The sequence below is a fragment of the Salmo salar genome, chromosome 18 (assembly GCF_965601325.2).
Source record: "Salmo salar chromosome 18, fSalSal1, whole genome shotgun sequence".
NCBI classification, from domain to species: domain Eukaryota; kingdom Metazoa; phylum Chordata; class Actinopteri; order Salmoniformes; family Salmonidae; genus Salmo; species Salmo salar.
In genome coordinates this window covers 26,391,399-26,419,159 of record NC_138308.1, presented here as the reverse complement: position 1 = coordinate 26,419,159, position 27,761 = coordinate 26,391,399, and the positions used below count along the sequence as shown (strand labels likewise).

At 40.3% G+C, this 27,761-nt stretch overlaps 1 protein-coding gene across 3 annotated transcripts in view; it reads left to right on the top strand.

Moving 5' to 3' along the window:
- The first annotated feature begins 2,254 nt into the window (after positions 1-2,254).
- Positions 2,255-27,761, top strand: part of LOC106577124 (attractin-like protein 1) — a 350,240-nt gene continuing 324,733 nt past the window's right edge. For all 3 annotated transcript variants that reach the window (XM_014154877.3, XM_014154875.3, XM_014154874.3), the window contains exon 1: positions 2,255-3,475. In XM_014154877.3, coding sequence (XP_014010352.1) covers positions 3,234-3,475 — 242 coding nt within the window. In that variant the 5' untranslated portion in view covers positions 2,255-3,233. The remainder of the gene's footprint in view (positions 3,476-27,761) is intronic.

The following is a 27,761-nucleotide window of genomic DNA, read 5'->3' as shown; positions in this document are numbered from 1 at the left end:
TAAGTTTTTTTTTTGTTGATAAGGATGTTAATTTGGGGAACCTCTTTGAAGTCATGAGGATGGTGAAGAAGGTGCTGGGAATAGTGGATGCATTTAAAGTAACCATGACTCAGGAGTGGTATGGTGTTGTGTATCTGTAAGAATGTTGTTCATTGACTATAGCTCAGCATTCAACACCATCATTAAGCTCGGGTCCCTGGGTCTGAACCCTGCCCTGTGCAACTGGGTCCTGGACTTCCTGATGGCCATGCACACCTTCAACTCAATCATCAAGTTTGCAGACGACACAACAGTAGTAGGCCTGATTATCAACAATGACGAGACAGCCTACAGGGAGGAGGTGAGGCCCTGGGAGTGTGGTGCCAGGAAAACAACCTCTTACTCAACGTTAACAAAACAAAGGAGCTGATCGTGGACTTCAGAAAACAGCAGAGGGAGCACCCCCCTATCCACATCGACGGGACCGCAATGGAGAACGTGGAAAGCTTCAAGTTCCTTGGCGTACACATCACGGACAAACTGAAATGGTCCACCCACACAGGCAGTGGAGTGAAGAAGGCGCAACAGCGCCTCTTCAACCTCAGGAGGCTGAAGAAATTTGTCTTGACACCTAAAACCATCACAAACGTTTATAGATGCACAATTGAGAACATCCTGTCGGCTGTATCACCGCCTGGTACAGCAACTGCACCACCCGCAACCGCAGGGCTCTCCAGAGGGTGGTGCGGTCTGCCCAACGCATCACCGGGGGCAAACTACCTGCCCTCCAGGACACCTACAGCACCCGATGTCACAGGAAGGCCAAAAAGATCATCAAGGACAACAACCAACCTGTTCACCCCGCTATCATCCAGAAGGCGAGGTCAGTACAGGTGCATCAAAGAGACTGAAAAACAGCTTATATCAAGGCCATCAGACTGTTAAATAGCCATCACTAGCACCTTAGAGGCTAGACTTGAAATCACTGGCCAATTTAATAAGGGAACACTGGTCACTTTAATAATGTTGAATTATTCTTCATTACTCATGTATATACTGTATTCTACTATATCTAAGTCTATGCCGCTCTGACATTGCTCGTCCAAATATTTATTTATTCTTAATTCCATTCCTTTACTTTGGATTTGTGTGAATTGTTAGATATTACTGCACTGTTGGAGCTAGAAACGCAAGCATTTCGCTACACCTGCAATAACATCTGCTGAACACGTGTATGTGACCAATAAAATTTGATTTTGAAGAGCAAAAGGAGTGTGCATTGTGGCTCGCGAAATTATCGATGCATTAAGTGGACAGCTTTGATTTTCGTAACGGGGCACTGGTAAAAGGTGTTATCTCTGGCATCCCGTTGGACATTGATAATCAATATCTCAGCCTGAAAGTAGTAGTTAATGTATGTATGACCCGTATGGTGGAAAAAGGAGAAAAGTACATCTGTATTACTGATGTTTGATGAAGAGTATCTCCCAACCTATGCAAAGTTGGGATATATAAGGTACGCTATGAGTTTTTCTGCAAAACCTGCTGAAATACAAGAAGTGTAAAAAGTTTGGTCATGTGTCAAGTGTTTGCAGATGGGAGGAATATGTTATTGAAGAGTCTGTGAATGTAAAATGTTGCAACTGTGGTGGGGATCATTTTCCCTGAGTGCCCTGTTAACGTGAAAGTTAAGAGGTCGAGGTGTCAAGGATCAGGGCTGTCCAGCTGATCTCCTATGTGAAGGTGGTAAAGAGAGTCGAGGGGGCAAGTGGCGACGGCGCTGAAGAGATGGTGGTGATGCTCCACGGCCCATTATAAATGTTCCTTGTCAGTCAATAGACCTGGATACACTCATTGTGAAGATGGTGGATTTTGTAGCGTTTATTAACACTGTTATAAATGCTATTGCTCAAGTGTCCAAGAAATCCAAGAAGCTTGACATCATTGGGTCTGTGACTGAAAAAGTATTTGGGGTTTCAAGATTTCACAGCAGAAGCACTGCAAGGACTACTGTCTCTGGAAGATGGCACAATGCTCCTTGTGAGCCTGTGTAGGAACCTGATGATATGTTATTATATATATATTTTACAGAAAAGCAGGTTGATTTTGATTGGTTAAATTTGAATTTTCTTTATCGTTTTGTATGAATATTTTTCACACACATTTTTTCCTTTTTGTGGATCCTTATTATCCACCCGTACAGTAGGTGGCGGCATGCACATCCAATTGTTGCGAACGCCGTTATACCAGAGAAGAAGAAAAACAAGATTCTGAGAAGTACAGGGGGTTCTTGTTAAAAATGGTAAGGGTTAAGGTTAGTGTATGGTTAGGGTAGGGGTTAAGGTTAGAGTTTAGGGCACAGGCGTCCCAAGGATCTCGGATAGGGCTAACCAGTACAGGGACAACAGCGCGCATTCGTGTACTGTCTCTTTAAATGCGTAATTTTGCTCTGCTCATGCTCGGAGCTTTGTCCAGGAGTTTCCCTGTCGAAAACCAGCTGTGCGATTATCATCACGTGAGGAGGGGAGTCGTGTTGTTATTCATCGGTGAATATCGCTTTCTCTGACAAGGATTACAATAATTTTTATGCAAATAAGCGTCATTATCTTCAGTGAAGGGGTCTAAACTGAAAGTGGGAAAAAGCGGAACGGAGAACGGTCAACTTGATCTATTTGTCGGGGTTGCTGCATTCTCCACCGCAGCGAACAACATCCACAACCGACTCTTGCAATGGAAATTGGGATCCAGAACTAACATCCCAGGATCAATCCTGTGACCTTTTATTTTCTTCCAGTTTTTCGGGAAGCATTAGGATGGTGAACTTGAAAATTGCTTGGAAAATACTTAATTTAGAATACAACTTAGAAAATACACCGATTTTCTTTGGTTTTTAAAATGGCTTCTTAGCCTCTGGGAATAACGCTGTGAGCATTCATTAACGTTAGTTCAAGAAAGTTTAATAGGAGTGCATAAAGTCAGTGCACATTTGCAGGCTTTGTTGTCTGATGAGAGATGCTTTAGTTGCGGGACTCCAGCAATATGCTCAGACTCAGCTATGCTTCTATAGCCAATAAATAAGCCAATTTGAATGTTTGAGTGTATTTAGCTTCATGGCTAGGCTATCCCACGCCTACACCAAACCTTTGCTTACAAAGTATTTATTACCGATAAGTGACATTTTAATTGAATCACTCAATCTGTGAATAAGGGAGTCTTAACCAGAAAAGGAGACCTTTACCTGTTTCTAAAGTAAAATGGGAGGGGACTGCCGAGGAATGCATCTATGCACATGGACTAGATATCCAAATATGCGACTCCAGGACATCAAAATATATTTAGGGGCATTCCTTATGCTGTACTTGGTGTTTTACACCGAAGCCACAGTCTCCAAGTCCTGTGATAAAAATTGCTTTTCTGGGAAATGCATCAATGGAACTTGCGTCTGTGACCAAGGATGGGTTGGAGCCCAGTGTCAACACTGTCAGGGAAGATTCAAGTAAGTATCCGCAAATATACTGTTTCAAAGTAACATGCTAATAAGGTATTGAATTGTTTGATCCAGGCTACTTTCTAACCAGTGTTCAAAGACAAAGTCTACTTTCTCTTACGTTTGCTACGTTAAGTTAAAGTCCACAATACATGATTACAACCTCGCTCGGTCGGAAGTAGCCTATTATTGACTCGCAGCTAATCGAAGACAGTACGGTATGAAGATAGGCTAAAACTGCTTCTCCAATACATGTCATGGCGACGTTGGCAAGCTAAGCTGATGCGTAGAAAGACGTCATCGTGTCTATAAAGGTCGTCTCGCGCCCAATTGCGCATGTGTAGGCCATCAAATCACAGGTACTCCTTCGATATAAAGTTGTTTTTGACGAAAATTAAAACGTGTCCGTTTGTCACTTTCACGAGGTTGGAGTAATAACATGTTCAATTACTTAAGACATTGGCTCGAATCTAGGTTGTGCCTTTTAGATTTCGAGAAAATGAACAACTAAAGGAAGAATTTTTCACTTTTCTCATTGACTTTTCAAACCCTGGCCTGGTTCGTTTCGCAAGCGTTCCCGGAAGTCTCGCGATGTTGCTCCTCTGGGTTTAGAAACTATGCGCGGATGCTTATGAATCACCAAACAATATCAAGAACCGTGACACCTTAACCCGGCGCATTCCTTTGTTATTGCTCTCTGCCACGCTACAATATAACGCCTTTACATTCAATTCAAGGGTGGTAATTGTACAAATGATTATCTTTGTGTATTCATATCGATTTCCCAATCAAATATCCCTGGCAACAGTCACCTTAGACTCAACAGACAAATATACAGTATGTAATGGATAGTAGACTAAGCCGTGTTTTTTTTGTGGTGCTTGTCGTTGGGGCTTGCTATTGCTGGCAATTCATGGCTGACTACCTGTATAGATCAAGTGGAAAATGGTGAATTCCTACTCAATGTTAAGTGTTGTGATTGCCAGTGTTAGGGAAGCTACTCTTAACATATAGTTTACCAAGCTACCAGTTACTTCACACTGGAAGAAGTTAAGCTACTCTTTAAAAAAATATTAGTTTACTTAACAAAAGTTACTTTGAAAAAATAGTTCTACATCCAAACTACGTAATGATGAAATATCACATCTAAATCTGAAATTTCATTGATTGCAATTTGTAGTCTATCTAGCCGACTTAACACAAAAACGATGTTTCAAGTGAGATTGGTAGGTCTAATGCCGAAAGAGAAAGGACATTTTCTGTCATAAAATGTAGTGTGTAGTTCAAGTAGTTAGCTACACCGCTAAATGGTTAAAAAAAAAAAGTAATTAACTACTGAAAACACTACCAAGATTCGAATTTAGTTCAACAACCACCAAGCTACTGCAAAATGTAGTTACATTACCTGTTGAACTACATGTAGTTCACTACTCCCAAACACTGGTGATTTTGATAATGAACGCATTACTTATTGCTGGCAGATTGAGTTTGAGTGTGTAAACTATATTATAACTGGTCCACTATATTATAAACTGGTACACATGATTGGAAATAGTGAATATGTAGGCTTATTTGATTATGTTCAACCATCCCTGAGTCAGAGTTGCTTTAGGGGAGGGTCTACTGATTCTTTTCCTTTAGTACAGGCCTTGATTGATGGCCTGTATTGGCCTAATGTGAGGAGCTGAGGTCATCTCCCCTCTTGTCAGAAGGGAATCAGCACCTTAATGCCATCATGCAGCTACTTTCACACCTTGACCATCTGTCAACATCCTCTGGACTCGCAATTTAAAAGAAAAGGTAGACACTACTGGGTCACACTTGTCAAATCTGGGTTGAATTGTGTTAAAACCTGTATGTCCATCATCAGGATGCAAATAACAGCACATTTTAATCCCTTAGATTAAATCTATTCAGGAAATTGGTCACACTTAACATTAAATTGCCCAGGCAGATGTGGTTACATGGAATTTCTATTTATTTGATGCACTAAATTAGCAACAGGTGAAGTCCTTTCATACAAAGTTGTGGAACTATTTCAGTGCTGCAATATTACTTAGACCTATCTGCATTACTTTGTAATTACTTTGTAACTACTGTGAAATAAGTAATTACTGTCATATTTCTAAAATACCAATCATATATATATATATATATATATATATATATATATATATATATATATATATATATATATATATATATATATATATATATATATATATATATATATATATATATATATATATATATATATATATATATATATATGAGAACTAAAGACAACTTAATCTAGTCTAATATAAATGTAATCCATGTTCAGCAGAGGATATTCTTTACCTCAATCTTTTGGGATTTTAAGGGTCATGGATCCAGTTTTATGTGGGACTAGTAATGTTTTTTGGAGGGTAAATGGGGATGTGCAGGTAGGATGGTTAAAAATAGTGTATTGCCAGGTCATGTGAGAATGGGAACTAGATCTAACCTGAGTGTGGGGCACTGAAGAGGGATTTTAGGTAGCAATTTAGAAACAACTTCTCTGGTTTTAAACTGCCTATGTGGCATTGATATGAGTCAGAAACATTCATTCTAGTGTCAAAATGTACTACAAAGTGTAAATAGGAAAATGTTGGTGATAAAGTCAGTGTCATCTAAAACTGAGTTTTGTGAGTATGTCACAATTTACTGGAGGGTTGAGTATGGATTACCCATTGCTGACTAACACGAGAGAAGCAGCTGTGCTGATTGCGCTCTATCAGCTGCGCACGCTATATCCAATCATAGCAGCCAGAACCTCCAGATAGTGAGACAGACCTGCCCATTACGCGGCACCTCATGTCGCTGATGTCATGTTGAACTCTTGGTCCTAGGCCCTGTATTTTTTATTTTATTAATTTATTTCACCTTTATTTAACCAGGTAGGCAAGTTGAGAACAAGTTCTAATTTACAATTGCGACCTGGCCAAGATAAAGCAAAGCAGTTCGACACATACCACAACACAGAGTTACACATGGAGTAAAACAAACATACAGTCAATAATACAGTAGAAAAATAAGTCTATATACAATGTGAGCAAATGAGGTGCGATAAGGGAGGTAAAGGCAAAAAAGGCCATGGTGACAAAGTAAATACAATATAGCAAGTAAAACACTGGAATGGTAGATTTGTAGTGGAAGAAAGTGCAAAGTAGAAATAGAAATAATGGGGTGCAAAGGAGCAAAATAAATAAATACAGTAGGGGAAGAGGTAGTTGTTTGGGCTAAGTTATAGATGGGCTATGTACAGGTGCAGTGATCTGTGAGCTGCTCTGACAGCTGGTGCTTAAAGCTAGTGAGGGAGATTAGTGTTTCCAGTTTCAGAGATTTTTGTAGTTCGTTCCAGTCATTGGCAGCAGAGAACTGGAAGGAGAGACGGCCAAAGGAGGAATTGGCTTTAGGGGTGATCAGAGAGATATACCTACTGGAGCGCGTGCTACAGGTGGGTGCTGCTATGGTGACCAGTGAGCGGAGATAAGGGGGACTTTACGTAGAAGGGTCTTGTAGATGACCTGGAGCCAGTGGGTTTGGCGACGAGTATGAAGTGAGGGCCAGCCAACGAGAGCGTACAGGTCGCAGTGGTGGGTAGTATATGGGGCTTGGTGACAAAACGGATGGCACTGTGATAGACTGCATCCAGTTTATTGAGTAGGGTATTGGAGGCTATTTTGTAAATGACATCGCCGAAGTCGAGGATCAGTAGGATGGTCAGTTTTACGAGGGTATGTTTGGCAGCATGAGTGAAGGATGCTTTATTGCGAAATATGAAGCCAATTCTAGATTTAACTTTGGATTGGAGATGTTTGATGTTAGTCTGGAAGGAGAGTTTACATTCTGACCAGACACCTAGGTATTTGTAGTTGTCCACATATTCTAAGTCAGAACCTTCCAGAGTAGTGATGCTGGACGGGCGGGCAGGTGCAGGCAGCGATCGGTTGAAGAGCATGCATTTAGTTTCACTTGTATTTAACCTCTATGGGCTAGGTGGGACGCTTGCGTCCCACCTACTCAACAGCCAGTGTAATCCTGTGGCGCGATATTCAAATACCTTAGAAATGCTATTACTTCAATTTCTCAAACATATGACTATTTTACACCATTTTAAAGACAAGACTCTCGTTAATCTAACCACACTGTCCGATTTCAAAAAGGCTTTACAACTAAAGCAAAACATTAGATTATGTCAGCAGAGTACCCAGCCAGAAATAATCAGACACCCATTTTTCAAGCTAGCATATAATGTCACATAAACCCAAACCACAGCTAAATGCAGCACTAACCTTTGATGATCTTCATCAGATGACACACCTAGGACATTATGTTATACAATACATGCATGTTTTGTTCAATGAAGTTCATATTTATATCAAAAACCAGCTTTTTACATTAGCATGTGACGTTCAGAACTAGCATACTTCCGCTGAATTTACTAAATTACTCACGATAAACGTTCACAAAAAACATAATTTATTTTAAGAATTATAGATACAGAACTCCTCTATGCACTCGCTATGTCCGATTTTAAAATAGCTTTTCGGTGAAAGCACATTTTGCAATATTCTGAGTAGATAGCCCGGCATCACAGGGCTAGCTATTTAGACACCCACCAAGTTTAGCACTCGCCAAAATCAGATTTACTATAAGAAAAATGTTATTACCTTTGCTGTTCTTCGTCAGAATGCACTCCCAGGACTTCTACTTCAATAACAAATGTTGGTTTGGTTCAAAATAATCCATAGTTATATTCAAATAGCGGCGTTTTGTTCGTGCGTTCAAGACACTATCCGAAGTGTAAATAAGGGTCACGCGCACGACGCATTTCGTGACAAAAAAATGATAAATATTCCATTACCGTACTTTGAAGCATGTCAACCGCTGTTTAAAATCAATTTTTATGCCATTTTTCTCGTAAAAAAGTGATAATATTCCGACCGGGAGTGGTGGTTTTCGTTCAAAGAGAGAGAAAGTAAACATTGAGTCGACTCGGGCACGCGCCCCGTCCCATTGTTCTCAGATCGGCCACTTACAAAATGCGCTAATGTTTTTCAGCCATGGGCTGCAAAGCCACGATTCAGCTTTCTGGCGCCTTCTGAGAGCCTATGGGAGCGTTAGAAAATGTCACGTCATGCCAGAGATCCCCTGTTTTTGTTAGAGATGATCAATAAGGTGATGAAATGGTCAGAGCGCTTCCTGTTTGGAATCTTCTCAGGTTTTGGCCTGCCAAATTAGTTCTGTTATACTCACAGACACCATTCAAACAGTTTTAGAAACTTTAGGGTTATATGCATATTCTAGTTAGTGGGCAGGAGTAGTAACCAGATTAAATCGGGTATGTTTTTTATCCGGCCGTGCAAATACTGCCCCCTATGCCCAACAGGTTAAGAGCAGTTGGAGGCCACGGAAGGAGAGTTCTATGGCATTGAAGCTCGTCTGGAGGGTTGTTAACAGTGTCCAAAGAAGGGCCAGAAGTATACAGAATGGTGTCATCTGCGTAGAGGTGGATCAGAGTCTCACCAGCAGCAAGAGTGACATCATTGATGTATACAGAGAAAAGAGTTGGCCCAAGAATTGAACCCTGTGGCATCCCCATAGAGACTGCCAGAGGCCCGGACAACAGGCCGTCCGTATTTGACACATTGAACTCTATCAGAGAAGTAGTTGGTGAACCAGGCGAGGCAATCATTTGATAAACCAAGGCTATTGAGTCTACCGTTGAGGATGTGGTGATTGACAAAGTCGAAAGCCTTGGCCAGGTCAATGAATACGGCAGCACAGTATTGTTTCTTATCGATGGCTGTTACGATATCGTTTAGGACCATGAGCGTGGCTGAGGTGCACCCATGACCAGCTCTGAAACCAGATTGCATAGCGGAGAGGGTGCGGTGGGATTCGAAATGGTCGGTAATCTGTTTGTTGACTTGGCTTTCGAAGACCTTAGAAAGGCAGGGTAGGATAGATATAGGTCTGTATCAGTTTGGGTCAAGAGTGTGTCCCCCTTTTGAAGAGGGGGATGACCGCAGCTGCTTTCCAATCTTTGGGAATCTCAGACGACACAAAAGAGAGGTTGAACAGGCTAGTAATAGGGGTTGCAACAATCGGCAGATCATTTTAGAAAAAAAGGGTCCAGATTGTCTAGCCCGGCTGATTTGTAGGGGTCCAGATTTTGCAGCACTTTCAGAACATCAGCTGACTGGATTTGGGAGAAGGAGAAATGGAGAAGGCATGGGCGAGTAGCTTTGGGGGGTGCAGTGCTGTTGACCGCGCTAGCGGTAGCCAGGTGGAAAGCATGGCCAGCCATAGAAAAATGCTTATTGAAATTCTCAATTATAATGGATTTATCGGTGGTGACAGTTTCCTATCCTCAGTGCAGTGGGCAGCTGGGAGGAGGTGTTCCTATTCTCCATGGACTTTACAGTGTCCCAGAACTGTATATTGGTTTCTGACTTCCCTGAAAAGTTGCATATCACGGGGGCTGTTCGATGCTAATGCAGAACGCCACAGGATGTTTTTGTGTTGGTTAAGGGCAGTCAGGTCTGGAGAGAACCAAGAGCTATATCTGTTCCTGGTTCTACATTTCTTGAATGGGGCATGCTTATTTAAGATGGTGAGGAAGGCATTTAAAAAAAATAACCAGGCATCCTCTAATGACGGGATGAGGTCAATATCCTTCCAGGATACCCGGGCCAGGTCGATTTAGAAAGGCTTGCTCGCTGAAGTGTTTCAGGGAGCATTTGACAGTGATGAGTGGAGGTCGTTTGACCGCTAACCCATTACGGATGCATGCAATGAGGCAGTGACCGCTGAGATTTTGGTTGGAAACAGCAGAGGTGTATTTAGAGGGCAAGTTGGTTAGGATGATATCTATGAGGGTGCCTGTGTTTACGGCTTTGGGGTGGTACCTGGTAGGTTCATTGATCATTTGTGTGAGATTGAGGGCATCAAGCTTAGATTGTAGGATGGCCGGGGTGTTAAGCATGTCCCAGTTTAGGTCACCTAGCAGCATGAGCTCTGAAGATAGATGGGGGGCAATCAGTTCACATATGGTGTCCAGAGCACAGCTGGGGGCAGAGGGTGGTCTATAGCAGGCGGCAACTGTGAGACTTGTTTTTAGAGAGGTGGATTTTTAAAAGTAGAAGTTCAAATTGTTCGGGTACAGACCTGAATAATAGGACAGAACTCTGCAGGCTATCTCTGCAGTAGATTGCAACACCGCCCCCTTTGGCCATTCTATCTTGTCTGAAAATGTTGTAGTTAGGGATGAAGATTTCAGAGTTTTTGGTGGTCTTCCCAAGCCAGGATTCAGACACGGCTAGGACATCCGGGTTGGCAGAGTGTGCTAAAGCAGTGAATAAAACAAACTTAGGGAGGAGGCTTCTAATGTTAACATGCATGAAACCAAGGCTATTACGGTTACAGAAGTCGTCAAAAGAGAGCACCTGTGGAATAGGAGTGGAGCTAGGCACTGCAGGGCCTGGATTCACCTCTACATCACCAGAGGAACAGAGGAGGAGTAGGATAAGGGTACGGCTAAAAGCTATGAGAATTGGTCGTCTATGACGTCCGGAACAGAGAGTAAAAGGAGCAGGTTTCTGGGGGCGATAAAATAGCTTCAAGGTATAATGTACAGACAAAGGTGTGGTAGGATGTGAATACAGTGGAGGTAAACCTAGGCATTGAGTGATGATGAGAGAGATATTGTCTCTAGAAACATTATTGAAACCAGGTGATGCCATAGCATGTGTGGGTGGTGGAACTGAAAGGTTGGATAAGGTATAATGAGCAGGGCTAAAGGCTCTACAGTGAAATAAGCCAATAAACACTAACCAGAACAGCAATGGACAAGGCATATTGACATTAAGGAGGCATGCTTAGCCGAGTGATCATAAGGGTCGGTCCAGTGAGATTCAGACAGCCATAGGTAGCAAGCTGGCAGAAGATGGAGGGAGGTCTGTTTTTAGCCACCTTCCGTCTGTAGATTAGTGGGTTTATGTTTATGAAGTGGCCACTTGCTGATTGATGTGTTTTGAGAGTGTAAACCACTCAAGTTTGCCACTTTTTGGGGCAAAATTTGAATTGAGACGATCAGAGCGCACTTGTATCCAAACTGCATTCGGGAACATCTCATGTCCCCCCGCAACCTGTTTTGTAATATGATTCCCTATGAAACACTGCCAGACAGACGCGCACACACTGGTAATAGATAGTGTGAAAGTTGTAAGAAACAAAACGGCACTGAAGCGCACACATTTGCCAGTGACTTGATAAGCTGATTGTGGCCTGGATGCTCAATGTGCCTGCAAGCTACTAGTGATTTTGGGCACTGATTAACAGTGTGTAACTTGTGATTTATTTACAAAAGTTTGACAGCTTGCAGATGAGGTTGTAGATGTGATGTTCTCAGAAATCAGTCCTGAGCGCGCAGCCAGACTTTCCCGACTCCATAGACTGTCTGAAGTGCACTGATTAGTTTTTCATGCACATTTTTTTTTTTTTACCTGAGAAATACACCATACACCTATGTTGGCTATGCTGTTGCTACGGTGACTTAGTAGGGACACACAACAGTAATTGCCCGGGTACGATATGCGAACATAACACACTCACATCAAACTACACCCCCAAGACAACTCTTGTTTAGCATTTCTTAATGAGCAATCTTCAAAACGAGGCCAAATTAGGAAGTTCAGTCGCCTTTTTAATGAAGTGCCACCACCTGTGATTAAATTAAAGCTGGTCATCTCATCCCACTCAAACCCTTCAGTTTGTTCATGTTATCAACCAAAGTGTTTTGTCCTTACCTTGGCTGATTTTTAAAGGGGCAATCTGCACTTGCTCCATCCATTTTTGGATTTAAAAATTAATCATATACCCATTGACTCTTAAAGAATATAACTTATCAATGCCTTATTAACTTTGTTCAACTGTCACACCCCACCAGTACCCAAAATATATAAGCTTGTTTTACTTCTATGTTTGTAAACATTGTAAATGTAAAAAAACTAAAAACACTTTAGCCTCAACGTGGTTACAACTATAATTTTGATGTCATGCATGGTCAGACCTTTATCCATAGCTCTGTGAATTTGAGAGTTGTTTCATTTCTCCAGACCCATCACTCAGCGGTGACCGCTTTGTTATTGTTTCAACTTCGGATTGGTCCTTTAATGTCCATGCTGTCTGTATTAAGTTCTAAAATGGACCAGATTTGAATGCCATAAATGGCAAGTGTAGAGTTCCTGTCTGGAATCCAGTATAATTAATTGGACTATAACGGGTCCTTTATCAGTGTCAAATAGTGAAGTTGGAAGTGCTCCCGAGTGGCGCAGCGGTCTAAGGCACTGCATTTCAGTGCTAGAGGTGTCACTACAGATCCTGGTTAAATTCCAGGCTGTATCACAACCGGCTGTGAATTGGAGTACCATCAGGCGGTGCACAATAGGCCCAGCGTTGTCTGGGTTAGGGTTAGGCCGTCATTGTAAATAAGAATTTGTTCTTAACTGACTTGCCTAGATAATTAAAGGTGAAATAAATAAAAAGTGCACAGGTGCTGGGGGAGGTTCTAAGTGCCAATCAAAGAGTGAAAGAAAGATACATTAAAAAGAAATTGTTGTGCATCACATCAGCGGTTCGATTGTTTTCGGCGAATCATCTCACCTGTGGATGGCATACACAATGTCAGGGGGAAATCGGAGTTTAGCAGAGTGGAAACAGCTTGCTGTGTTGGTCTATTGATTTAGTTATCTGTGATTTTTATGGCACTGCGGCCCCTCTAGTCTGTTTCCCAGAGTGTGACTGTCTGACTCCCACAGGCTGGTGGGTGCAAATGGATTCAGACAGGCAGATTACATCTTGCAGTTCCACCCATACATTAATTATTCACACAAACAAACAGTTACAACCCAGATGCTGCCAAAACCAAAATGCAGACTATGAGCACTTGTAGGCATCCTAAATAAAAAAGATGCTTGCTCATAATCTTACTGCCTGGTAGAAGTCAAATTTAAGTTTGTTGTTTTCAATGCAGAACTGACAAAATGTCTTTCTCTGACAGTTTTACTGTCAATTAAGGACTTTTGTTATTTTATTCTCAGTCTCGTTATATGAAACAGTGAGGGTTACGAGTGGACATACAGTTGAGGAGATTGCATCCTGCTTGGCCCTTGCACAGTCCATTTGGGAAGTATTCAGACCCCTTGACTTTTTCCACATTTTGTTACGTTAGACTTATTCTACAATGGATGAAATAATTTCTCCCTTATCAATCGAGTCACAATACCCCATCATGACAAAGCAAAAATAGAGTTTTAGACATTTTTGCTAATCTATAAAAAAAAAAATGAAATACCTTATGAGTATCGAAATTGAGCTCGGGTGCATCCTGTTTCCATTGATCATCCTTTAGATGTTTCTACAACTTGATTGGAGTCCACCTGTGGTACATTTAATTGATTGGACATGATTTGGAAAGGCACACACCTGTCTATATAAGGTCCCACAGTTGACAGTGCATGTCAGAGCAAAAACCAAGCCATGAGGTCGAAGGAATTGTCCGTAGAGCTCCGAGACAGGATTGTGTCGAGGCACAGATCTGGGGAAGGGTACCAAAACATTTCTGCAGCATTGAAGGTCCCAAGAACAGTGGCCTCATCATTCAAAAAATGGCCAAACTGAGCAATTGGGGAAGAAGGCCTAAATGCCAAGTGTCACGTCTGGAGGAAACCTGGCACCATCCCTACGGTGAAGCATGATGGTGGCAGTCAGGATCAAGGGAAAGATGTAGGGAGCAAAGTACAAAGATATCCTTGATGACAACCTGCTCCAGAGTGCTCAGGACCTCAGACTGGGGCGAAGGTTCACCTTCCAACAGGACAACAACCCTAAGCACACAGCCAAGACAGCTCAGGAATGTCTTCCGGACAAGTCTCTAAATGTACTTCAGAGGCCCAGCCAGAGCCCGGACTTGAACCCGATCGAACATCTCTGGAGAAACCTGAAAATAGCTGTGCAGTGACCCTCCCCATCCAACCTGACAGAGCTTGAGAGGATCTGCAGAGAAGAATGGGAGACACTCCACAAATACAGGTGTACCGAGCTTGTAGCGTCATACCCAAGAAGACTCGGGGCTATAATCGCTGCCAAAGGTGCTTCAAGAAAGTACTGAGTAAAGGGTCTGAATACTTATGTAAATGTGTTATTTAAGTTTTTTTCTTTTTTACAAATGTCAAAAATATCCTTAGGAAAAAAACAGGTTTTGTCATTATGGGGTATTTTTGAATAAGTCTATAATGTAACAAAATGTGGAAAAAGTCAAGGGGTCTGAATACTTTCTGAATGCGCTGTATACTCCCACACTTTACTTTCCTCTCCCTTTATCTCTTTCTCAATTTCTTTGTCTTTAATCAAGCTAGAGCTAGTTGCACCAACAACCTATTGCTCCTGTTTTTAAAGTGGTTGATGAGGGTGAATACAGCACTGGTATATTGTGCACTTAGCGAGGGATAATAATGTGCTTCTCTTTCAAAGGAAACTTGTTATATGGAGGATTCAAGGCCTCTGTTCTTTTAAACTTGCCTTTTTAAGACTTTCCTAATTGGAATTTTCCGGACTCTCATCCCATTACAAACATGCTGAGTGCATTCATTTAGTTCATATATTTCCCAAGCAGCACTTGCTGGTGTCATGTGCACTGAATTAATCAAACATTGTACAAGTCATTGAACTCTGAAGAGAAGATTCAAGTATTTGTAAATCTCTATAGAAGCTGTACTTGCCTACAGATAAAGTCATTCCCACCAGGAATAAAATCCCAGTTTGACAAAAATATGAGAATTCAAAAGTTATGGACACAATGTCAATCGGAGCATCCTGGGAAGGAAGAACATACAGTATCTAATTAAGGAGCTTAGATACTATCTCTATCCACTCATCCCCCTCTCTCCATCCCCTCATCCACCTCTCTCCATTTCGTATCTGTATTTCTAGAAGTTGTTGTAAGCTGACTAAGCTCTGAGGAGCATCATGGACACTGTGATGTAGAGACAAAATGAACACATATTACAATCTGTATTCTTTGCTGCATTTCCCCCTATCAAGTCTATTTTCATTTGCTGCTCCTCAGTCCATCAAGTCCTGATGTGCTTGTCTATAACTTAGCTTGGGGCGTGGAATTTGGAAACGGATCACAGCGTGCAAACTGAATCTAGTGAGCTCATACAAATGTAGACAAGAAGGGGAATGAAGTGTCCTAAACATGAAGGCCTTCTTTCCTGCACGGACAGACTGAACAGCTCTGAGAGGGGTAAATGGGTGACGGCTTTGAGAACGAAGTGATTGTACAGTTGCTTTGAGACCATGACACTGTATTTATAGAGCAGAGAACATCAAGTACTTCTTTTTACACGGCCTCACTTAGTTTCCTCTGCATCCAAACCCTCTGGGGGTGTCCTGAAAATGGTGTCACATATAGAGACGAGGTGGTGGGAAACAGCACTGCACAGAGCAGACTGAAAGAGAACTACTGTACATGTGTGCATGCAAAAAGTACAGTAACATTGTACTGGACCCTGCTCACCTTATATTGGGCAATACTCTTTGTTATCAGGATGTGATCTCTGAATATGGACACAATTAGGGCCTCTACATTTATACAGACATATGAGACCTTTTAAATGAGAATGGTCTCCTCACAAATCTCCCAGAGCTCCTCCCACTTGAACACATTATATAAATGCACTATATTGTATTGGGTTGCTGTGTGTCTTTTATTACTATACATAATGTAATGTACTGATATTATTTTTAAATACTCATGACATTAGAGTTCATTTGTGGTCCGTAAGAGACGGCTATGATGTGGTGGACTGAACCATTTGATGACTGGGATACGGGAGACTCAACATCTAAATATTCGGTCCTCCAATAGGATTAACTGTAAACAACATGATATTAACCTCTCTAGGGGGTGTGGGACGCCCGTGTCGTGTCAGATTTCAAAAAGGCTTTACGCCAAAAGCAAACCATGCGATTATCTGAGGACAGCGCTCAGCACACAAAACATTACGTACAGTTACCAGCCAAATAGATTAGTCACGAAAGTCAGAAATGGCAATAAAATGAATCACTTACTTCTGATGATCTTCGTATGGTTGCACTCACAAGACTCCATGTTACACAGTAAATGTTAGTTTTGTTCGATAAAGTCCCTCTATATCCAAAAACCTCAATTTTGTTGGCGCGTTTTGTTCAGTAATCCAATGGCTCAAATGCGATCACAAGAGGCAGATGAAAATTCCAAATAGTATCCATAAAGTTCGTAGAAACATGTTGTTTTTAGCCTAAATAATCGATAATACTTCAACCGGACAAAAGCTTCGTCAATATAAAAGAAAACAAGAAAGGCATGCTCTCGGTCACGCGCAGTAACCAGCTCTGAGGACATCCCAGGGTCCACTCACTCAATGTTGTCATTTTTCAGAGTAAAAGCCTGAAACAATGTCTAAAGACTGTTCACAACTAGTGGAAGCCATAGGGAACGGAATCTGGGTCCTATCCCTTTAAATGGTGGATAGGCTTTCATTGGAAAAACAGTCATTTCAAGGTAATGGCACTTCCTGGATGGACTTTCCTCAGGTCTTCGCCTGCCATTTCAGTTCTGTTATACTCACAGATATTATTTTAACAGTTTTAGAAACTGTGGAGTGTTTTCTATCCAAATCTACTAATTATATGCATATCCTAGCTTCTGGGCCTGAGTAGCAGGCAGTTTACTTTGGGCACGCTTTTCATCCAGAGGTGAAAATTGTGTCCCCTACCCTAGTGAGGATTTTTATTTATTTATTTTATTTCACCTTTATTTAACCAGGTAGGCAAGTTGAGAACAAGTTCTAATTTACAATTGCGACCTGGCCAAGATAAAGCAAGCAGTTTGACACATACAACAACACAGAGTTACACATGGAGTTAAACAAACATACAGTCAATAATATAGTAGAAAAATAAGTCTATATACAAAGTGAGAAAATGAGGTGCGATAAGGGAGGTAAAGGCAAAAAAGGCCATGGTGGTGAAGTAAATACAATATAGCAAGTAAAACACTGGAATGGTAGATTTGTAGTGGAAGAAAGTGCAAAGTAGAAATAGAAATAATGGGGTGCAAAGGAGCTAAATAAATAAATACAGTAGGGGAAGAGGTAGTTGTTTGGGCTAAATTATAGATGAGCTATATACAGGTGCAGTAATCTGTGAGCTGCTCTGACAGCTGGTGCTTAAAGCTAGTGAGGGGGAGAAGTGTTTCCAGTTTTAGAGATTTTTGTAGTTTGTTCCGGTCATTGGCAGCAGAGAACTGGAAGGAGAGGCGGCCGAAGGAGGAATTGGCTTTGGGGGTGACCAGAGAGATATACCTGCTGGAGCAGGTGCTACAGGTGGGTGCTGCTATGGTGACCAGTAAGCTGAGATAAGGGGGAACTTTACCTAGCAGGGTCTTGTAGATGACCTGGAGCCAGTGGGTTTGGCGACGAGTATGAAGCGAAGGCCAGCCAACGAGAGCGTACAGGTCGCAGTGGTGGGTAGTATATGGTTAAAGAGCATGTCCGATATAAATATAGCCATGTTGGTTTGTCATCCCTATGGATCAAGATAATCTGCTCTCCCAGCAGCATTGACAATGAAGAAAATTCAAATAGACCCAGGTTACTTTTAAGTTGAAACAAACGTTGATGTCTGACCAGTTTGTACTGTAGAAATGGCTTGCCTGTCCCAGGTTGACAGGTAGTGTCTGTTCCAGTGTTCATGTGTGTAGGGAGGGAAGGATTGAGGGAGGGAAGGAAGTGGTAGGAGTTTAGTTCTCACAGGCGTAGCCTACATATTTTGTTTGTCTGAGAACACGGGAGTGACCTCTTACATCACCAAACATGTGTTTGTCATACAGCACTGTGTGTGTGGTAATTTATGCATGTTTAAGCCTCAGGCGGGGTACAGCTGACGGCTGCTATGTTTTTGTGCACAGTGAACTGAAATTGCCTACGTGTGGAGCTGAGCTGTGTGTTTAAAGGGTAGGGTGGGGGAGGGCTGGATGGCCATCTGTCCAGAGAGCGCGTTAATCCTGCTATGATGAGAGCGAGGGCCTTGTCTCATGTAAGAACACACACACCACACACACACACACACACACACACACACACACACACACACACACACACACACACAGTTCCAAATGCATGTGTGTAACACATGACTCATGCCCTCCCTGTTTCCCCAGAGACTAGAAAGCCTTGAGGTACCAACAATGTCACTGTCTTTTCTGTGACCATCACCATGGGATTGTCATGGAAAATGAGAGAATGCTTGTTGTGATTTGGAAAGTGGAACAATGTGGTCTGCTTTCTTTCTAAGTTGTTTTAATCATTGCTTGTTTCCATCTCTGTTGAGTATACCCACTGCCTTTTGGTGGTTGTCATTCTACAAATGTAGATATAGAAATTCAATTGCAACACGTATATACAATGTCTTCAAGGAAGTATTCATACCCCTTGACATTTAGTTGTGTTACAGCCTGAATTCAAAGTGGATTAAATAGATTTGTTTTCTCTCACCCATCTACACACAATGCTCAATAATGACAAAGTGAACATGTTTTTTGAAATTTAAGAAAATTGTTTTGGGAAATGAAATGCAGAAATATCTCATTTACCTACAGTACCAGTCAAAAGCTTGGACACACCGACTCATTCCAGGGGTTTTCTTTATTTTTACTATTTTCTACATTGTAGAATAATAGTGAAGACATCAAAGCTATGAAATAACACATATGGAATCATGTAGTAACCAAAAAAGTGTTAAACAAATTAAAATGTATGTTATATTTCAAAGCCTATTGGATGACAATTTGTTCTTAGCTAAGACAAAATATTTCATAATTGACTTTTTCTGTACAACATGGGTACAGCAGATCCCCTTATTGTATGGGACACTTTCAAATGTACTTTTAGAGGCCATTCAATAAAATACTCATCATTAAAACAAAAGCAGTTTAGGTCAAAATAGATTAGACAAATAGAGGAAGAAACAGAGCAGGTAGATAGTAATGGAAACTGTACTATAGAGACACAAAATAGGTTAGAGGAAAAACTAAAATAAATGGAGGTACTTATTCAAGAACGATGAAGTGTAATGTATCAAAAATAAAGCGAATTGGATGGAAAACGGTGAAAAATGCACAACATATTTCTTGAATCTTCAACATAGAAATTCTACCAAAAATAATTTACAGAAACTCCTTACAAATGGATATATCCATGATTCACCAAATTATATTTTGAAAGAGGAAGCAAAATGTTTTTAAGCATATGTTTTCTTTTCAGTCTCCTCCATTTCCACTGAATTATGTTAACTTGGATTTCTTTCATCATAATACTGTAAAATTAACAAATTTACAGAAGGACCTGTGTGAAGGCCAACTTACAGAAGAGGAACTTTGAGGCAATAAAATCTTTTCAGTCTGGAAAAACGCCAGTGCTTGACGGTATACCAGTAGAGGTATATCAGACGTTTTTTTGATGTACTCAAAGATCCATTATTAGCATGTTTTAATTACGCCTATACAAATGGTAGACTTTCAGGTACTCAACAAGAAGGTCTGATTTCATTACTACTAAAACAGGACCCAGGTGGTAAATATAAAGATCCAGTCCATTTAAAAAGACTGGAGGCCTTTAACACTTCAATGTTGTGATGTGAAAATCCTGGCGAAATGCATAGCACATAGAATAAAAAAGGTTTTACCAGATGTTGTTCATCCTGATCAGACAGGTTTTTTACATGGACGATATATTGGAGATAATATACAACAATTACTTCTTCATAGCAGATTTTGAAAAGGTGTTTGATAAAGTACAACTAGAATTTATATATAAAGTAATCCATGCCTGGATTACTTTAATTTTGGTGAATCTCTTATGCAATGGGTTAAAGTTATGTACAGCAATCCCAGATGTAAATAATGGTTACTTCTCAGAAAGTATTGAGCTTTTAAGAGTAGTTAAACAAGGCTGTCCATTGTCTCCATATCTATTTATTATGGCCATTTTGAAATGCTAGCTATTAAAATTGGATCCAACAAGAACATAAAGGGGTTAGAAATCCAGGGGACAAAAACAAAATTGTCAATGTATGCTGATGACTCTAGTTTTCTTAAATCCGCAATCTGGATCCCTGCACCGTCTCATTGAAGATCTGGATCACTTTTCCAGCCTCTCAGGATTAAAACCTAGTTTGACAAGTGTACCATATTACGTATTGGATCGTTAAAAAATTGTGTTTACACTACCTTGTAGTTTACCAATAAAATGGGTGAATGGTGAAGTAGACATATTTGATATTCACATCTCAAAAAATATATATGAACTTACCACAATTAATTTCAATAGAAAGTTAGCAAAAATAGACAAGAGTATGCAACCATCGAGAGGTAAATACTTGTCTATTTATGGAAAGTCACATTGATTAACTCTGGTCCTATCACAGTTTACTTACTTACTAATGGCACTGCCTACTCCAGATGACTCTTACATTTAATTTTTTTTTTTTTTTATCATATGAGCAAAAAATATTTCATTTTATTTTGGAGTGCTAAGCCAGACAATTAAACGTGCCTATTTATATAATGAATATCAGTTTGGGGGGCTAACATTATTAAATAATAAAGCTAGAAACCTCTCATTAAAAGCTTCACTCATACATAAGTTACACTTAAACTCAAATGGTTCTCCAGTAGATTATTAAGAAAGGCCTTTTTTGTTTGGCCTTTTTGCCTTCATACAGATTACAACTTTCCGACTAATTGAAGATGACATTTTGTTTGAAGTATCCCCCTTTCTTAAACAAACCATACAAAGCTGGTTACAATTTCAGTTTTATCCTCCAGAAAAGATACAACAAATGTTTTGGTTAAACTCAAATATACTGATTTAATAAAAAGAAACATTCTTTATGGATTTAAAAAAAAAATTGTATTATATTTATTAATGATATATTATGAATAGAGACGGAGGAGTTATGTCACATATGCAGTTATCAAAAATATATGGGAATATCTGCTCAATCCAAATTTACAACCAACTGATTGCAGCACTACCACAAAAATGGAGGAGGCAAGTGGAAAAGGGAGAAGATGGGCAACTTGTTGGCCTGCCATATATAAAAGATACAAATTGGCTGAAAGGAACTGGCATAAATAGAAAAATATACCAGTTTCATCTTAGGACAAAAATGTTGACAGCTGTGCCATACAGGTTGCAAAATAAATGGGAGGGGATTTTCAATATACCAATTTCATGGCACATGGTTTATGAACTGGTACAAAAAACGACACTTGATTCAAATCTTGGAGTTTTTCAATTTAAATTATGTAACATTCTTGCCACCAACAGAATATATATATATATTTGGGCCATAAACAATCTCAGCTCTGTAGAATCAATAGATCATTTATTCTGGTATTGCCCCTATGTAGCTTGTTTCTGATCACAGGTTCAGGAATGGTTAAAAAAATCACAACATGCACTTAAAATGAACCTTACAAATAGCAGTGTTGGGCGATTTGGAAAGCCATAGTCAGCCAACAAATAATTGAATAATACTCGTAGGAAAGATTTTCATCTTTAGCTCACAATCTGTGAATAATATATACGATTAGAAAGGTTCAAACGTTTTGTAAAACATCACAGCACAATTGAAAAACGTATGGCACATGGTAACCAAATGAGGGTGGTCTGTGGTGGTAGGTGGGATGGGCTGAGAGTGGCTGAGGGTTGGGATTAAAGAGTTTGTTTGGTAATGTATTATTGTTATGTGACTGCTTTATATAAAAGTACCATAGGTAAAATGTATCTATATGTAGCAAAAAAAAGCAGTAAAAAGCTGAGATTAATTGAAAAATATAAAAATGATATATTTTATATTCTTTAAAGTAGCCACCCTTTGTCTTGATGACAGCTTTCACACTCTTGGCATTCTCTCAACCAGCTTCATGGGTTAGTCACCTAGAATGCATTTCTATTAACAGGTGTGCCCTGTTAAAAGTTAATTTGTGGAATTTCTTTCCTTAATGCATTTCAGACAATCAATTGTGTTGTGTCAAGGTAAGGGTGGTATACAGAAGATAGCCCTATTTGGTAAAAGACCAAGTCCATATTATGTCAAGAACAGCTCAAATAAGCAAAGAGAAACAACACTCCATCATTACTTTAAGACATGAAGGTCAATAAATGTCAAGAACTTTGAAAGTTTCTTCAAGTGCTGTCACAAAAACCATCAAGCGCTATGATGAAACTAGCTCTCTTGAGGACCGCCCCAGGAAAGGAAGACCCAGAGTTACCTCTGCTGCAGAGGATATGTTTATTAGAGTTACCACCCTCAGAAATTGCAGCCCAAATAAATGCTTCACAGCATTCAAGGAACAGATGCATCTCAACATCAACTGTTCAGAGGAGACTGCGTGAATCAGGCCTTCGTGGTGGAATTTCTGCATAGAAACCACTACTGAAGGACACCAGTAAGAAGAAGAGACTTGCTTGGGCCAAGAAACACAAGCAATGAACATTAGACCGGTGGAAATCTTCTCCTTTTTCGAGATTTTTGTTTCCAACCGCCGTGTCTTTGTGAGATGTAGAGTAGGTGAACGTATGATCTCCGCATGTGTAGTTTCCACTGTGAAGCATGGAGGAAGAGGTGTGGGGGTGCTTTGCTGGTGAGACTGTTGGTGAGTTATTTAACCAACATGGCTACCACAGCATTCTGCAGCGACATGCCATCTCATCTGGTTCAGGCTTAGTGGGACTATCATTTGTTTTTCAACAGGACAATGACCCAACACACATCCAGGCTGTGTAAGGGCTCTTTGACTAAGAAGGAGAGTGATGTAGGGCTGCATCAGATGACCTGGCCTCCACAATCACCCAACCTCAATTCAATTGAGTTGGTTTGGGATGAGTTTGACCACAGAATGAAGGAAAAGCAGCCAACAAGTGCTCAGCATATGTGGGAAGTCCTTCAAGATTGTTGGAAAAGCATTCCAGGTGAAGCTGGTTGAGAGAATGCCAAGAGTGTGCAAAGGGTGGCTACTTTGAAGAGTCTAAAATATATTTAGATTTAATACTTTTTTAGTTATTACATGATTCCATATGTGTTATTTCATAGTTTTGATGTCTTCACTATTATTCTACAATGTAGAAAATAGTAAGAAAAAAGAAAAACCATTGAATGAGGGTTGTCTGGTGCTGTTAGTATTTTCACCCTTGAGTCAATACTTTGTAGAATCACCTTGGCAGCGATAAGCAGTGAATTTTTCTGGATAAGTCTCCAAGAGCTTTCCACACCTGGATTCTGCAACATTTGCCACTTTTTAAGCTCTGTCCAAATTAGATGTTGATCATTGTTAGACAACCATTTTCATGTAGATTTAAGTCAAAACTGTAACTCAGCCAGTCGGGAACATTCACTGTCTTTTTGGTAAGCAACTCCAGTGTAGCCGTGTGTTTTAGATTATTGTCCTGCTGAAAGGTGAATTCATCTCCCAGTGTCTGGTGGAAAGCAGACTGAACCAGGTTTTCCTCCAGGATTTTGCCCGTACTTAGCTCCCCTCTGTAAGAAAAATGTGTCCTGAAACTCACACGTCTTCAACAATTACAAGCATAACCATAACATGATGCAGCCACCATTATGCTTGAAAATACAAAGAGTGGTACTCAGTAATGTGTTGTATTGAATTTGCCCAAACAAAATGCTTTCTATTCAGGACAAAAAGTTAATTGCTTTGCCACATTTGTTTTCAGTATTACTTTAGTGCCTTATTGCAAACAGGATTAGGGCTGTGGCGGTCGTGAAATTTTGTTAGCCGGTGATTGTCATTTAAATAACTGCCGGTCTCACTGTAATTGACTGTTAATGAACATTAACATGTTTAACATCTCCAGCTTCCACTCATAGCCTACAAGCCACTGATGCAGACCTTTGGAGCATATACATTTTAATAAGTCTAATAAATCCACTTAATATAGCCTACACCAGTGGTTCCCAAACTTTTTATAGTCCCGTACCCCTTCAAACATTCAACCTCCAGCTGCGTACCCCCTCTAGCACAAGAGTCAGCGCACTCGCAAATGTTGTTTTTTGCTATCATTGTAAGCCTCCCACACACACACACAATACATTTATTAAACATAAGAATGGGTGAGTTTTTGTCACAACCCGACTCGTGGGAAGTTACAAAGCTCTTATAGGACCAGGGGGGGGGGAACTCACCCACATGTGTAGTCCCGCTGGAAAATATAAATGTACTGTTTTAAAAAATGTTAAAATATTTTGTTCTTCTTAAAAAAAATGTGAATCACATTTTTATTTGGAATACATGGCCTACACCATCACAATAAATCCATTATTTATTTTAGGCAGGTCTAAAGAAACATTATGACATGAAGAAAATGTAGCCTATTTCAGAAGAACAGAATAGCATATTCTGAGTCGTCCTTATGTAAGGCCCTGATGCTATATTGATGCTATATGGCTGTGGGCTACAATAGTTAATTTAGCAGGCAAGATATGCTTATAATTAATTTAGATTTTTATGGTAAAACGTTAGGCTATATATGATGTGACTAATGATGATTTGAAAAAAGTCGCATGAAAGGCCTGCTCTCAGCTCTGTTTTTGCGCAGGCGGCACACACTTCATCAGTCTCTCATTCACAATTTGACAAGCACTTGATAATATTCACACACAGTATTCTCAATGTAATCTGTACTTTACATATAGCCTACTAATGTGTAGAATTAATTTTGATTTAGAATGGTCTACAAAACAAACAAAAATCATCCATAGGCTGCACTCGAATAGCAAATGGAGGTTATGTGCAGTTACTTTTTAATATGCCAGGTAGGCTTCACCGTTTTGTAAAGCAGATTAATGTGCTTAATTAAAAAAAATTGCTCAATACATATAGCAGCACAGGAAAGATGGGATCCGCTTTTATTAAATCGTGGCCAGTCTAAACTCTGTTTTCACCCGCGATTATGCAATGACTGGTCTTATAAGAACACGTTTCACTTGGCTCTGTAGGTTATGGGCCATGTGCCAGGCGTCTTTGGCCCATAGGCTATGTTTTGGAGTTATTTGGCCACTTCAGCTGTGATACAAACCTTAGCAAAACATATAGGCCTACGGGCTAGGCTACATGACTATGATTTGAAAATCTCGCAAAAATAAAATGCACGTGCTGTGCATCATTCACAACTGACCATTCAGACTATTCTCAATTGAATCTTGTCTTTACATATACTAAATAATGTGTTAAATTAGTTTTGAATTAGAATGGGCCATTATCATGCACCTGGCGGAACAGGGACAAGGGGGGAAAAAAATGACATGTCACCCGTATATACTTGAATAGCATATGGATGACGCTTTTTCCACAGTTCATTTTCATGCCAGCCAGGTAGGCTATACTCCTGTTGTAAAGAGAAGCAATGTGCTTAATATTAGGAAAGTTTAGAAATAAATATAGTAGGCCTAGCCTATAGAAAACTGATGGGACCCTCTTTTTAATAGAGGCCATCCACTTCCTTCTTTTCACTCTGTCAATTAGGTTAGTATTGTTGAGTAACTACCATGTTGTTGATCCATCCTCAGTTTTCTCCTATCACAGCTATTAAACTCTGTAACTGTTTTAAAGTCACCATTGGCCTCATGGTAAAATCCCTAAGCGGTTTCCATCCTCTCTGGCAACTGAGTTAGGAAGGATGCCTGTATCTTTGTTGTCACTGGGTGTATCGATACACCATCCAAAGTGTAATTGATAACATGCTCAAAGGGATATTCAATGTCAGTATTTTTTTAGTTTTTTAACCCTTCTACCAATAGGTACCCTTCTTTGTGAGGCATTGGAAAAACTCATTCTTTGTGGTTGAATATGTGTTTGAAATTCGCTGCTTGACTGAGGGACCTTAATATAATTGTCTGTGTGGGGTACAGAGATGAGGTAGTCATAATCTGTGAAGATTTGGGAAAAGGCCTCTTCATACAAATGTTCTTCACAAATTAAACATTATTGCGCACAGAGTGAATCCATGCAATGTAATATGTGATTTGTTAAGCACATTTATACTCCTGAATTTTATTTTGGCTTGCCATAACAAAGGGGTTGCCATAACAAAGAGCTTTTCATTTTTAATTAATTTGTAAAAATGTCAAAAAACATAATTCCACTTTGACATTATGGGGTATTGTGTGTAGGCCAGTGATAAAATGTAATTGCAATTTAATCAATTTAAATTCAGGATGTAACACAACAAATGTGGAAAATGTCAAGGGGTGTGAATACTTTCTGAAGGCACTGTATATATTTCACCGTCTTGTGTGAGTATGGTTATGTATCTGTCTGATCGACACCTGCCATGTCTGAAGGAGGTATTAGTCTCATCTGAACCACAGCAGCAGAGCTTTCCTGTGGGGTTTAGGTGGCCTGTCTTGAGCTCACTAGTTGATATAATGTGGGGATTCAATGTAAAGGCATATATCACTGATTGAGAGACAGGCTCATCATGTAACTTTTGGATTTCCTTTCTCTTTCTAAATGGAAGTTTGACAGTGGTTCTGCCTGCCATTCTCTGGTCTGTCAGTCTTTGTTAGTCTGGGTCTGTGTGTGAATGAGTGTCTGCTTCAGTGTGGAGTCACTTCCATCAGCAGGAAGTTGGAACCATAGAACGCTGCACCTCACAATAGATTTCTCCCCAAGTTGATGATGTCTTGGCACTTCTGGCAAGCGCCACAAAAGCAGAGCGAACAATGATCATTTGGCCCCATCGTAGCAATCCCAGTCCCCCTGCTCTTTCTTCTATTCACCACAAAGAATAGGCTGAGCAGATCAATTAAATGCTAGGTGCAATTGTGGTGTGAGATTGTCCAGTAAGATGATTTTTATCCTTCTTTAATAAACCAGGCCAATTATTAAGGTGCAGAGGGGGAAAATAATCAATTTAAATAAATGTCAGCTACAACGTGGGTTCATTTGGCTTGCCCTTCCCTGTCTCCCCCCCACAAGTTTTTACTCTGAGCCATTGAGGTAACTGGGGAGGTGTTAAGAGGTTTCAGCAGCTTGCATTGAATCTATTTCTCCATCTCTGTGCTTATAAGTCTCATTGTCTATGTTTTTGTCAATGTCCTGTGTGTGTGTGTGGGAGCATTTGTTGAATCGGTGTGTGACTGTGTG